General features: G+C 38.3%; 1 protein-coding gene across 45 annotated transcripts in view; it reads right to left on the bottom strand.

Moving 5' to 3' along the window:
• PTPRD (protein tyrosine phosphatase receptor type D) overlaps nucleotides 1-15,299 on the bottom strand; it is a 2,254,226-nt gene that overhangs the window by 49,655 nt on the left and 2,189,272 nt on the right. For all 45 annotated transcript variants that reach the window (XM_032307482.1, XM_032307455.1, XM_032307469.1 and 42 more), the window contains 3 exons: nucleotides 12,987-13,162; nucleotides 792-911; nucleotides 123-277 (listed from right to left, as the gene is read on the bottom strand). In XM_032307482.1, coding sequence (XP_032163373.1) covers nucleotides 123-277; nucleotides 792-911; nucleotides 12,987-13,162 — 451 coding nt within the window. The remainder of the gene's footprint in view (nucleotides 1-122; nucleotides 278-791; nucleotides 912-12,986; nucleotides 13,163-15,299) is intronic.

The raw sequence follows: 15,299 nt of genomic DNA, 5'->3' as shown, positions 1-15,299 counted from the left end.
TATCCCAGAAATTGGGGTAGTAGAAATTGGAAAGAGACTATCCAATGAGGAACAATTTAGCTTTCTGTTTCCTCGTGGACCTTCTGACTGTGAGAAAAACAAATTCTCTCAGTGGTTCTTACCTGCAGTGCACAACCATGGGTCCTGCATCAGGAGGGTTACAGGTTTTGACTCTCCGTAAGAAAGCTAGGAAAGGCGTAGGGTGTTCTGGAACACCATGATCAGGCCAGGCAGTGAACTGGAATTGTCTTACTTCTCTCTTCTCGCTTGACCCATTCTGTGAAGTAGGAAGACTGGGTAAAATTTTGTGTTCCTAGTCTCAGGTTGTAACGATGAGTAGCAACATGGAAGAGGTAACATGAAAATGTGCTGTCTTAATTCCTCCTCCTACCCTATGACCTTTGGGAAGATGCACTCTTTGGAGCTATCAATGTAAAGCTCTTTGTAAATAAGTATTTGCTCAGGGAGATGAACATTCTTAGGTGAGAAGCATTGCATTTTTCAGGTGTAACTATCAGGAGTACGCCTATTGTATTTTATGGTAAGAAATAATTCTTCTTCATCTACTCATCATTTGCCAAAACTTCCGTCCAGAGCAAGACTTCCACATTTACTGATAAATTGCTGGAGAAGGAGAAAAATTGCTGAGCGATAATGGAAGAATTATTTCATTCTTCACCGTTGCCAGTGGAATCAAGATTTAAGTAAAGTCTTAAGATATCTGATTTCTCAAAAGACGCTTTCTTTAAAAAATGAAAAAGGGAAAGGGAGGGGTAAAAATAAAGACAAACCTTGTAAAGTGCAAAAGTCCGCACACAGTACGTGGCCAACTCCACCGTATCTAGAAGTGTCACTTGGACCAGCCCATGGGTTTCTGTGCCTCTACTGGGCCAATACTGGTCACACTTCACCTAGAAGAAACAAGTGACACATTCAGGGCAGATGCTCATCAATTTCTCTATTAGCTTCACGTGGGGTTACTGTTGAAGGAAAACAGCTTTTTTGCATTTCATTTTATGTTGATCTTTTTCTGGCATGCATTCTTGTTATCCCAATATATGTAAATTACTGCTCTGATGCCAATATAAACCACATTTTTCAAACTGGTAGGAATACTAAGCAGTAACAGATTCAATTTTCCTGGAGAAAAATAAATTGCAGATTGTTGCTGAGTAAAATAAGGAAAGAGGTATTTGAAACTTTAGAGCACTTGAAAAGAAAACACAAATTTGTTCTGGGATATATGTTTTGAATTGCATTAGGAGGATTATGCTCAGCCATTTAAACGACATGGTGAGACAATTAGTGCTCATCATCAAGGTTTAAAAGGCACAAGCTAGTTCATCTTAAACTATCAAATTCCCAAATATACTTGTTTAAAGAAAAGTAGAAATAATTTGTGAATCTATCAAAGTATAATAAACAACATAACATTGTAAAAAATGCAAGATATATGGTATGTGTATTCAAGACTAATTAAATCAGTAATGTGCAGGGGAAAGAAGCTGTGTGTTCTTTAAAACCGGTCTCAGAGAGTCATACACTAATGCGAAGTTTAAGTAATTTAAAATTCATTCATTTCAGATGAATAATCTACAAGTTCTATGTGGAGTTGAACAAAAGTACATAAAAAGTATTCAAGCCAATTAGTTTAACATGCAAAAGAAAAATAATTCCAAGTCTGGAATACATTTCAAACTTACTATGTACCATGGATATTAAAAAGCGTAATAAAAAATGACAAACACAACACTGTATTTTCTAGTAAGATCATAGATAATATATTTACCCTTTCTATCTCAGATTAAAAGAAGATAGGAGAAATTCTTAAATGAAATGCATTTCTCTAGATAAAGAAATGTAATACCATTTTATATTAGGAATCACACCTTGTAGTTGAAAAAGAAAGATTTGAAAGTCATAATCTCTGGATTTAAACAAAAGCAATGAGGCATTATTATCATAGACACTAGAATTTTTTGGTCCAGTGAATAGAATTGCTAGATAATTATTTGCTTTTATGTTGAATATAAATATTAGTAGCATTTGTGAATAATATTGTAATTTTCTCTTTCACAGACATAGCATCTGCTCCTCAAAGGACTCAGGCTCTTTCTGTCTAGATCATGGGCCTTCTGAAAAGACAGAGGTTATATTCTCTATCCAATTTCCTAGACAACAAAAAGGAGAAAACCACTTTAATGCACAGTTATTCAGTAAAGTGGAGATTGAATTTACAAGGTTTGACTCTTATGCCTTTATTTCAAGGTAAGACCACACAAAAACATATTTTATAAAAAACAAATAAGAGTGGTTCAAGTAAGATGGACTATTTGTGTCTTAATAGGATTTTCAAAACATACTTATATGTTTTCTAGAAGCATAATATATTCTTTTATGTTTATATTTTATGATATGTTCTACTTAAAGAATAGTAACAGAACGGAAAGAAAATACTCTAAGGAGAATATTTATATAGCATGACCCTGACTAAGCACTCTTATGTTTTCTGACCATCCATTAAAACCCAAGTTGTATGTGGCTGGAATTAGCAGAGAATACCACCTGAAAAGAGCCAACACTCTTTAAGTAGCCCTGATTCAGACTGAAAGAAAATCACAAAAATTATGCCAAAGGCTCTGATTTAAACCATAAAAAATAAATGTCAAGTTGATGTTGCGCTGCAAAGGACAAAAGTAACTTTGGAGACCTCTTACTGCAACATTTGAGAGGATGCCAGCAATGTGCTGAGCTAAAAAATGAAGAGAGAAACTCAACTCATTATTTAATAGTTTCAGCTGGATGGCAACCCTTTCAAATCAAAATCAGCAGATCAAATTCCACAGAAACAAATATCTTTATGGAAGACACAAAAACAGGAGGTTAATGCAATGTAATGATCTATAAGGTCAGTATGATGAACCGAATTCAATGCAATTATATTTCAGAGCTAGGAATTGATTATCATCAGACCTTTTGGTAAGATAAGACAAAGGACATAAAGGAAAGAACCATAAGCCAACTTTTATGTGACCTCTGGAAAAGTCGTTTCATTATTTAGTGATTTTCCATCAACAATTCCGCTCTATCCCTAAGACATAGCAAAAACCGAAGTTACACTAATTATTCGCCTACTTCAAGTACTTGGAGTCTGGCTTCTTTAGGAAAAAAGGAATATCGGAAAACATTACTTAAAGGAGGGAATGTTGTGAACATTTTTAGCTAAAAGAACAAGAAAAGGAAGCTTTTGTACTCATTTGAAATAATGACCCGAATTTTACTCTTTACCAGAAAGAAAAACAAAAGAAAAACAAACAAACAAAAACCCCACTCTAAAATGTTTCAAACTCAACAGCAAAAAACTGGGAGCAATTTTTTTCAAGCAAATATATTTAAACATTGTTGTTTTCTCTCAAGAAATATTTCACAAAGGGAGTTTATAAAAAATAAATATTTTGATGTAATGTACACATGCACACAGAAGGTCTCAGCAACAGGGTTAGAAGCATTCCCCAGGCTTCTCAGAACAGCTACAGCAATCCATTCTTCCCTTCATTAGTTAGTACCTGGGTACTCTTTTCTCTCCCTCATTCTCTGAGTAGCCCACATGCTTTCATCTGCTTTCTAAGGGCTACATTTAAAGGGCTAGGATTTACTGACATTCTTTTAAGCCCTTCATTTTTAGACATACACTAAACAAATAATTTCTGATTTCAACATTAGAAAGCAATTGGGAACTGTAGTGAGTGAGGAGGCAAAACAAGGGAACAGGAGAAAAGTTAAACATGTTTTTACTTGGCCAATAGCCCCTCCCTCCACCTTTTCTTCTTTTCCCCTGGGAGAAGATCTCAGAAGGTATTCCTAAAGAGAGTTACCAGTTTTAGGCTCTATGTACAGAGCCCAGGATAGGAGGCTCCCCTCTGAGCATCTAAGAATGAGAAGGCAGCAGCTCCTGAATGCAAATACCAATGCTTGCCTTTTCCTACCTGATTCTGAAGTGACTGACATCTTCAGGACTGATGCACAGAAGGCTGGACGGTCCAACTGGATAGCTGGTAAACTGCTTTTCTATTTTTAGGACCAAAGTCCAGCACCCTCATCTGTTAAATGGGTACCATATCTCCAGAATGACAGGGCTAACATAAGGCTCAAAAACCATGCACTGAATCTCTAAACCCAATAAGCATTCAATAGGCAACAGCTATTATTAATTCTGTTAGACTATGTTCCCCATTTTTTATGATAGTTGCTATAAAAATTTAATCATTTTAAATGTGAACAAAAGAAACGTGTTATTAATCCCCTTGGATATGCATTTTGGAAAGGCTAGGTGGAAGGCAAGATCTTGGCAACAATGGGGACACCAAAGTGAAATGAGATGCAGTCCTGCCCCCAACCCATCAGCTTTACTAGCTAAATATAGAGATATGCTTACACCTGCTGGTTCTTCAGATACATAGTTGTAAGATTTCCAAATAACTCCCTTCCTTTAACCTGAATTTTAATCAGATGTGAGAAGAGACTATTTTAGTGTCTGAGAGGAAAAAGGAGAGAAGCAGAACATGCCACCCAGGCTGTGGTTTAGAAACCTCACCCAGTAACTCAATCTGAGGGCTAACCTAAATAAGACAGGTCAGATTTCTAGCCAAATTTGGGGGAGATAGTTATTTTTATTATTACAAAGTGATTACCCTTATGTGGTAGCTTCATTTCTTCATAATTATGGAAAGAACAAGCTGACCATCGCTGTGTATGCTATGGAATTAATTTATACTTCCTCTTTCATGGCAACCTATTAAAAACAAGTTGGTGGAATGATAAAACTTGCCACTGGAAATACCATATAGGATTTACCCAGTAGGTGTGCTGACTGTGCTTGGGGGAAATGCTTACTTTCTAGTTCCATTTTTCACTTCCATACGGCTTATCTTGGAAGTGTGTGGCACATCGCAGACATTCGACAACTGGAAGCCAACTTTATAATCAACTATATTGTGATCTGTGTTGGCTTATTTTTAAGTTGCCCAAACTTTCTGAAAGCAAAACCTTCTCATTCAAATTTAAAAAAGACTCATTGAGCATGGCAGCACAGTGAAGATCAGATAAACCAATATCTTTAAAGGGTCCAGCACCCCAACACAAAATCCACTTGTTATATGGTACTTGGAAAAGCTTGCCTAGGGCCAGATTATTTAGCCAAAGAAGGACTTAGAATAAACAATAAATGATAGATCGGAAAGCACAACAGTTGCTCAAAATAACTGGAAATTAGTATATACTATGTTTGGCCAGAGGAGCCTTTTATAAGGAGCAAATACGAAGTATTCTAACATTACATAATACAAGTCAAAGTTAGTCTTGGGAATATGGAAATGTTAATATACACTCATGAATACATAATTAATAAGGGAGAATATAATAAAAGGAAGTTTCACATAATTATTAGGATATATTTTAGTGGATGGATAAATTATATGCTGAACTGTTTGTTTCTATAGGTTATAATAGCTCTCTTGGCAGTTTTAAAGACCAGCTTCAATACTTGATTATTCAAAAGTAAATATGGAGATCATCTCAATGATTCTATTGCCTTTCAGTGATAATGTTACTCTTTTCACTCAACTAACATTTGGCCATATCTATTTCTGAATGGCAAAAGGGTAGTCTGGTTTGTATATTCCCCTCTTCATTTTCTCTTTGTTGACCACTACAAGGTAGAGATCAAGTACAATGGAATACCTGAAATGAGAATAATATTAAACATTTGACTACAAATGCAGTAATAGCTTTTCATAAATAAAACCAGAAAGTTCAAAAATACTAGTCTCTAAATAAACAAAATTATTCATTATAAAACAGCTTATCTGTTTGAACACTTCAAAAAAATTGCTATTTCCTTATTTCCTTTTGTTTGATGTGAGCTACAGACTAAATATTTGTGTCGCACCTCACCAAATATGTAGGCTGAAATTTAATCCCCAGGGTGATGGTATGAGGAGTTGGGGCCTTTGGGAAAGAGATTAGGTCTAGGTTGGAGTCCTCATGGATAGGTTTCAAGTCTTCCAACAGAGACTCCAGAGACCTCCCTCCCGCCTACCCCCATGTGGGGGTACAAAAGGAAGACCATTTCCTATGAACCAGGAAGTGGAGCCTCACCAGATACCTAATCTTCCAGCTTCTTGATCTTCCACTTCTGTTTCCAGAATGTGAGAAGTAGATTTCTGTTGTTTATCAGCCACCCAACCTATGGCAATAGACGAGGACAATGTACCTACCAGAAGTTCATATAGAGACATGCACTAAACTTTTCTAATGACTTCCCCCATTAAATAATCAGTCATTATATCTCAAGTTTCTGGCCTGTCTTTGTAATCAGAGAAAAACTCTATGAAGTACCCCTTTGTCCTGGCAAGGCCGCACTTGAATGTCAGCTTTTTCCCACACTGCGGTGGCCCTTGGAGTTCACACCTCAGCCCCAATCTCACCTGGCAGCGGCTGGGTGCTCTACATAGCCCCCTGGTTACCTCGGTGTCTGCCTGGATCTGCTCAGTGGCTGCCTGTGGCCCAGCCACACTCCTGCATCACCATTATTGAGCAGTATGTTAGATGACTTAACGTTTCAATGAAAAGACAATTTCTGTATACCTATAGTATCAATACTTTTTAGCACTTTAACAACCAGTACAATTAGACTGATGCATACCAGCTGAACCTCAGCTTTGCCTGAATACAGAGATTGACTCACACTTCTTAAAATTTTAGAAGTGACCTCACCAGCCTGGGAGTGCTATAAACATGAATGTGGACAATGAGAGGGGCTTTGCACAAAGTCTCCAAGAGCAAGACTGCACCTCTTCTTCCCAGTCCAGCGCTTTCCTAGGCTATAGTGCCTCTATTTCACTTTTGCAGGAATGTTTGTTTTGGGCCAGAATCTGTAGGCTGCCATTCTAAATCGAGGGGATGGGGCGGGGAGGAAGAAGGGAGAAAAATCCGAGAAGCTAACATACTGAGAAATTGGTGGGATTCTTTTCCTTTTATCTGACATTGTGTCTGTTGAGAAGAGAAAACCAAGAGTGTGGAACTGGCTAGATAAGGACCCAAACATCCTTCAGGTTGCCAATATGAGCATCATTCTTTTTGTTGCCAGTGTCCTATTTACATTAAGTATCCACCACTTTTCAAAAACAAGCCCATACATCAAGCAGGCTCCAAAGGCAGTGTTTGTGCTGCTGTTTCTACAGTTGCTTAAGGAAAGAGCAGTTTCTGTTGCCCTAGATAGGCAGTGCTTTAGGCTGCAGTTTGAGAAATTAAATGTTCAAGGCCTTGGGCGCTTCCAGTTCTATTTGGAAAAGGACACAGACCTGGCATTTGGAAAGCATTTGCTCTCCATTAAACTTACCGAACCTTGACAAAACAGAGAGGCCAAGAATTAGTCTGCTGCTGGCCAAGGCTGGGCCTTCCAAAACCGATAACAACAATGAAAACAATAACACTGCCATTTATAATCTTCAACAGGATTCTGCCAACTTCTAACCCAAAAGGACCTCACAATCTGAAAAGAATCTCAAGATGTATTTTACAGGAAAACAAGAAAACATTTTATCAGAATCTCCTTTGCCTAGAATTGTCCTCTTGGCCATGGAACCAAATGGGAACATGTTTCACCTTCCCCATATATTGGGGGAAATATACAAACATGAGGTTCAAGGACAGGGGAGGACATCAGAGGTGGAGGGAGTGATCATTTAGTCAGAAGTGCTCCACCCATCAAATGTCAAGGCTCTGTATTCTAATTCCCTAAATTATTAATACAATGTTGTTAACACCATCCCAGTCCCTTAGGCCTTGATAGAATCTGATGTCCATTCATTAGCACAAACAACAAAATTCAGTGGAGCAAGGAATTTCCCCTGCTATGACCTGAGATAAACTAAAATTGTGATGCCTAAAACATTTGACCTGCTCTAGCAATGGACACCATCAACTGGGTTGCATAATTTTTTATCTGGGAACAGAAAATGGGATTTAGATAATCTGGAAACCAAGTGTAGAATTCCTCACTTCTAACCCTATGCTTACACCACTAATCAAGGTGGCCCACACTGAACAGCAGTTCAAATCATGTCCCCTTTGTTAAGGGCCAAAATTTCACTCCTTATCCTCAATATTTATAGCACTAATCATAGCACGATATCACAATAATAGCAGTTGAAATGATTCATATCCCACTATAAAGCTTGCAAGACAACAGAAGCAAAAGTGACCATCAACCATGGGCAGTAAGTAAGGGTAAGCTGGTGAGGACAAGAGAAAGTCAGATATCCCTTAACCTTGGTTAAGCTGTTTCAGCTTATCAAGGCTGCTGAAGAGTTTGTTAAGCAAGAGGCTTACACATTCCCTGCATCTTGTATTCTTTAGAATGGGAAACAAAGTAGAAGAGGAATAGCCAAAAGCAAACAGATGAAGGGGGGCGGGGGAGAAGAAAAGGACAATCGGCCACTAAGTATTAGAGGTTCCTGGGCCAGGAGTCACCTTGGCAAATCCTACCTCGGAGCCTCCAATTGTTCAAGCAAGGCTGCCAACCATGTGTCCTAGTTGCCCACAAATAACACCCTTGGAGTGGAATTACTCTCCTACCAGAGCTTCATTTTTTCCGAAATTTTCTTCCCTCCATGTGGTTGCCCAAACCGATTCATGTGCTTACTGGCATGTTATGAAACATGGAAACAATTAGAGACCACATTCTAGGGCACGAGAGAATGACTCGCTACAGAATCAATGAACTATGCAGAACTTGAGAGGATTTGGCAAAAAAGATGGAAATTGTAGAATAAGACCTACTAACAGTATCTCATGTCACACACCACGTTTTACAAGGCTTTAAACTGATCTGTGTGTTTTCAGGCAACGACTGTACTTTACTTTCAAAATCTGCAGTTTATAGCCTTATATTTTGTTTCTTTATATTTCCAAATGACACTCAGAGAATATTCAAGGTACACATTCTCTCTTCATGGTTTGAGAGCTGAAAGCACACTATACAAACAGTCTTCTAAGTTAAATTTGGAATTCTTGCAAGGCCACAATTGCGGGGGATTATTTGAAAATCAAAGAACTTAAGTTTCCAAAAGACCAATTTGAGTCTTAAGTCATCACTCTTGGAAGGGCTTCTTTAGCCAATGAAATGTTAAGAAAGGTCAGTTTTTAACAAAAGGCTAGTGAAACTTCTAATACATGCTAATGAACCCAAGAGCCTTCTCTGTTCCAATTTGGCAAAGGTTTAAGCACTGCTACTTTGTCATCCAAAGGCCTGAGTAGAGGCAAAGCACAATGCTAGAAAACACAGGACACGGGGAGTAAGGAAGCAATTTCCTAGCATTGTCAAGTAAATAAAAGGATGGGGAAGGGTAATGCAAAACCGAATCAAAAGGAAACATTGTGCCAAGAATATATTGTCTTTAGTGACAATTACTACTACATGTAATTTATGCTGATATTACTATTTTCATATTGCGTTGTTTGAAGATTATGGTTGCAGTGGAAGCCACAGCCAGAAGTCCTGTGGTCCATGTGCCGACTAATTAAAAATTCCCTGCATCAGTGTCTCGATTCTGCAGATTCTGTCCTGGGGAAGGCAAGGGCAAAAGAAGCCCATGTTCTGAGCTCTGTTTGATCACAGTACATGGGTGTTACACTGGAAACGGTGGGCAGAATTCATCATGAGCAGTGACTGTGAGGCTGGTCAGAATTCACCGGCACCCACAGAGAACAAACACATTGCATTTGGGAATAAAACCTGAACTCTTTGAGAGCAGCTTTAGGGGAAGCTGATGTTGTTCTGGTACACCCTCCTAGTTCTCTGTCTCAACCAAACACTAACAGCTGAGATTCACTGAGGTGACTTTGTCATATTCCTTACCTTGGTTAATGCCACAATAATTTTTCTATGTAATTTAAAAAGAGCAAATGAGACTTTTGGAGATCCCGGTAATGTGTTTATTGTCATACAGTAGTAAGCACTATGGCTGGGATCTAAACCCAAACATTTGACTTCAAGGCACCCTTCCTTAGGACTGTGTCATATAATTCCCTTCTCTCTGATGGTGGTATCCCTAGACAGTCTTGTGAAATATCATTTATCTTCTCTTTCCTTTCCTCTTCTTCTCTCTTCCCCATCCCGAATCACCAGTCAACATGTACTCCTGTAAAAGTATTCTACAGTACACAGAAGTGTTTACACACATTTGCACATATACTTTTTTTTCCCCCCCAAATACCAAGGTGTGGGGTGAATATTATTTCAAGAACCTGAGTGAGCCTTCTTCCAAATGATGAAATTTCAGGCTTCAACTCCTGGAGAGGTGATTTGTTTCAACTGCCTAGACCATCTCCCTTTTTGAGGGAGACTACAAGCAGTGCCTAAATAAAGCCAGACTGATTCAAACATCTGCTTTGAAGTTGGCTACTCAGAAGTGAAAATTCGTAGAGTTCCCAGATCAGCCTGTATAACCCACAGAGTTCCTAAAGTATAAAGCTATATATTTCTGTAACAATTAACCACTATTTTGAGAAACTCAATCCAAGTTCTTAGTTGCAAATCCAGGAATGCTTTCCCCTTTCTTCCTAGACTTTAGGAGAAACAGCAACTGGATAGGGAAAAGGTGAGGTGGGAGGATATAAGGGAGAAAATCAAAAGCAGGTGAGGTAGTTTGGGGACCAGAACTTTGCTAGACTCCTCAGTTGCATGTGGTCATTTATTCTCAAGCATTCTAGACTGGGGAACAAGGGGCTTTTGTCAGGGCTCATTGGTATGGTCAGATTGAGGATGTTGAGACGCCTCCATGTTGGCTTATAGAGGTCATCACAAGTTTGGGTACAGAGTGAACCACCATAGAATAAAAATCACAAGACAGCATTTTAATTGGGCTCCTTAGGCCATTTAACAAAGGAGAAAGCTAACTTGCAGGAGCAAAGAGTAATTAATGAAGGGAGCAAACAGAGGTTCATTTAGTAACTTCAATATAAGTTCCTCTGTCTGAGGTGGGGGAAAAAAAAAAAAAAAGGTAGCCTGCAACATAAAGATAAACTGTAGGTATTTAAGTCACAATGCCTTCCGCCAAGAACTGCTCATTACCATCAGATGTTGCGGTGGCAGTGGGGCCAGTTAGAACTAACTTTATTATTAGAAGCAATTAGGGAGAAAAGGGGCAGAATTTCATTTGGTTATTTCAAAACAAGTTTCTGTGCATGGTTTAATGAAGGCCTGCAGTGTCAAGATAAAATGTGTGTTTTACTGAAAACAGCTTTTGCAAATGACTGCTTGTTACCAGCGGTATCTCCAGGCAGAGCAGGCTGGGTAGGTTGGATTTACATGCATGCTGTAATATAATAGTTCAGCTGTCTCAGCTTCACCCAAGTGTTAACAGGCAATATGGCCTGATGGTTAGGCACATGTGTTCTGGAGCCAGACTGTCGGTCTTCAAATCCTTACTCTTACCTTGATAGCTGAATGATGTTAAGTGACCTTCTGGAATGTTCTAGGCTTAGTTGGCTCATAGGTAACCTGGAGATCTTAGTAGTGTGTATCTCACAGGACTGTTGTGAAGTATCAATGTGTCTAATATGTGTTAGACATTGCATCATGAAGAGTTATATTCACGAAACAGTTGGGTAGGGATTGTTTTTATAGGACTTGCTATCTAGGGGTTATCCTGAGTAAAGATCAATATTGGATCCATTTGCATCTTTTTAATGGGGTTTTCATGTAAAAAATGACAACGACATTTGTCTTCACAGTTTTCACCTAAACTCCTTTCAGACAATATTTCAGTATTTCTATACAATTCACATGTTATAAAGAGATTTGATCGCTTTTTGTTTTTGGTAAACCAGTGGTGGACCACATACATTACTTCCACTTTTAGGACTTTTTATTTTTTCCTGAGCTTGAGTTCTCTCCTTAGGAATCACCTGCATAGCCTTCAACTCTTCCTTAATCTACATGCCTGAGCTAAAAGAAAGTGCCATGTATTGAGCTTAGGAGACCATTTATAAACTCAACTGTCACACAACAAATGGGGGGTTGGGCTTTGGCTTCCTTCTAAATATCTTTTTGAGGCTACTGTGACCACAGTAAAAGAAATCGTTCACCAGTGGTTTCAAAACTCTGCCCTGACTGCCCTACTCTTCAGTGAGAGTATGTGCTGTCTTCAGTGATTTTTCAGAGACTCCTTCATTAAATTCTCAAGGTTAAAGACTGATTTTCATCAGATGGCTACAATATTTGCATATTCACTTGGGAATATGGCACACTGCTTACCCATTATGCTTTAGTTCTGCAAATCAATAACATTTAACTAATGTGCCATGCACCATAATATTGGACCCATATGATGAATAAAACCCCCTTCTTAGACCTTAACGAGCAATGACTGTTATTAAAATCTATTCATTTTGGAGAAGGCTAAAGTAGCAAAATGCCCTCTACACATTTATGTGTTTTCTCAGCTGTGTATTAACCCATATCATTTTTCCGGCTGCCCTAGCTTAATTTATGCTAATTTGAATAATTTATATAAGAACCTCTTTCATAGAATTTTAGACTTTACCCTACAGATTATGAGAAAGAAAAAGTTAAAAATACTGACAAGTATATATTGTTGGGATTCTCCCCCAAAGTCTGTGTGTTTTTGTTCAATGTGAGTTTTTGAAAGAGGTTCAAGTGAATATTTATTTTCTCTAACCAAACTGTTTACTTTTTTGAGTACCTTTTTTTTTTTTTTGGCAATCACATTGTAACGAGAGAATTTCTTCTTAAAAGACTCAGTGTTAAAGAATGGTTTCATCAGAGCTTTTGATACCCATTCAGAGTTGTTTCTGTTAGAAAGTCAGAGCTGAAGGAAGGGTAGATTCTGAAAAGAATAAAATATGCAACATAAGGACTACCTGAGGAAAGATGTGAAGAAGGAGAAGGTAGATATTCTTACCCTGGATCGTTCTTCTAGTTTTGTCATCATCACAACTGTTGCACTCCGTTGCTCCCATATCATTCTCCAAAAGTCCCCAAATGTTTCGGGGAGAGATCCCTGTGTTGCAATATAGGCATTTTGTTTCCTATAGCCATCTATGTAGTTGGCATTCACATAGTCACTTCCTGGGATGCCTGTAAAACAAGAAGTGTTATTCCATGAGGTGAACCTCTCATAAGAAAAAAACAGCCTGGGATCTGGTATGAGGGCAATGTTATATTACTGTTCTGCACTATGCTAGAGGAATCAAGGATTAATAGCAGAGCCGTGGTCTAGAGGTCAAAACAGGCAATAATCACATTAATAAACAAGTATATAATTACAATATGTCTTAAGCAAGATAAAGTCTCACTGGGACTATCACATTAAAGAAATAGGTGGTCCAAGCATTGGATTTCTGTAATATGACAAGGTAGATACCAAAGAAAGAAAACTACAACTGATTATCCACACTGTGCTATTTTTCTCACACTGTCTATTTTCTCCACTACATCAGTAAAATACAGCATGCAAAGGATGAGAGAATTTTATCTGGTCACATTCCTCACCCATGCTATACCACATTGCCAGACAGAAATGAAATAAAATAATGCCTGAGTCTGAAAATGCAGTGTAGGTTAGAGTATGTGTAACAGTGAGAAATTCTGCACAAATTTAGCTAACAGGGAACTCATTTGCAAACTCATTTAATCCTTAAAACAACTCTATGAAATATATCCTGTCAGGATCTTCCTTTAGCAAAGGAAAAAACTGAGGTGCATAGAGATGAAAGCTCTTGCTCTGACTGCTGGAGTCTGGTTTAATGATAGTCCTTCTGTCTGCTACAACTGTCTTAGTCTCCACAGAGATTGCTTCTTGTTTAAAACTCACAGTATTGTTGTACTGTGTGCACCTTTCTTGGATTATGACGATTGCCTCTTAATTGCTTATCCTGCTCTACTTTTGTCCTTTGCAGTCTGCTCTTAATCTAGCATAAGAGCAATTTCTAAGAAAATATTTCAGACACTATAACTTCTTTCCTTCAAACCCAACAATGGGCTTCCCTTTTACTTCCAAAAAAACTGAAACTCTCAACTATAGTTACAAAGCTCCACACTTTTCCAAACACATCTTGTTCTACTCACCTCCTTGCCTTCTAAACTCTAGATGCTGGTCTACCCTCTATTGGTAGGAAAACACTGCTCTCCTACCTCAGTGCCATCCGCCACTTTAGAACACACTCTCTATCTTCTTCCTGTTGTAAAACACTCCACCAATATCTCAGAAACCCTGCCTTTGATTCTCTTGGAGCCCAGAACTTTCTTGACAACTCTTTATATTACTTACTACACATTGTAATTATATACTATTTTGTTAACATGGTTATCGCCTGTTTTGGCCTCTAGACCAGGTCTCAGTTATTAACCCTTGCTATCTCCAAGGACAAAAATAAATTTGCCCCAGTTCTGACATCTAATAAGTAGCAGAGCTTGAATTTGATGCTGGTGTTCTGATTGAAAGTCTAATTCAGTGTGACACCTTTAAGAGGAATATAGATAAATTTGAGCTTCTTCCAAGGAGAGTGACCAGAGAGGTTAAGGAAATCAAAGCTGTTCTGTATGAGAAAGGGATACATGGTACAGCCTGGCAGAGGAAAATTTAGGGGTTGGGGATGACAGCTGCCTGTGAGGATCCGAAGAGAGGGTTAGGTTTACTCTATTGAGATCCGAATTTATCAATTCTGAACAATGTTACTACAGACAGAAGAAGTTCGTCTCCAATATAATAAAGCATTTTGAAATTGTCAGAATCAAAAAGGGAATAGATTTCCTTGGGATGAAAGGAGTTGCCTATCCCCGCAGGGGAACAAACATTTTACATGGCTACTGGCAAGATACGAGAGGTAGCACTAGAACCTGTATATGGCCTCTTCTTGCCCTGCGAAAAATATGAGTCCTGGAGCTATGAGGAAAAAAAAAGGAATATTTTCTTTATAATGGAACATATGTTCCTAAGCTAAAATTGTTATATTTCACTGATTGCCACTTGCAATTACTTTGACTGCTTTTCTGATTCCACTTGTAAAACTGATCCTCTCAAAAAAGTAATGAAAGTCAGATGGGAACTACTGGGCTCCGAGATAAACATATGGATACGGAATACCACCAGCATTAGTGAAAGCCTTTTGAGTAAAAACCTAAATGCACGGTTGGTTGTAACAGTATTCATCTATTACAGCTACTCAAGAAGCAGTTGGGGGTTCTGGCAGCCCTTTGTTGATAAAGATCCTAT

This window comes from Mustela erminea, chromosome 12 (genome assembly GCF_009829155.1).
Source record: "Mustela erminea isolate mMusErm1 chromosome 12, mMusErm1.Pri, whole genome shotgun sequence".
Lineage (NCBI taxonomy): Eukaryota > Metazoa > Chordata > Mammalia > Carnivora > Mustelidae > Mustela > Mustela erminea.
This window is presented reverse-complemented; position numbering and strand designations above follow the sequence as displayed.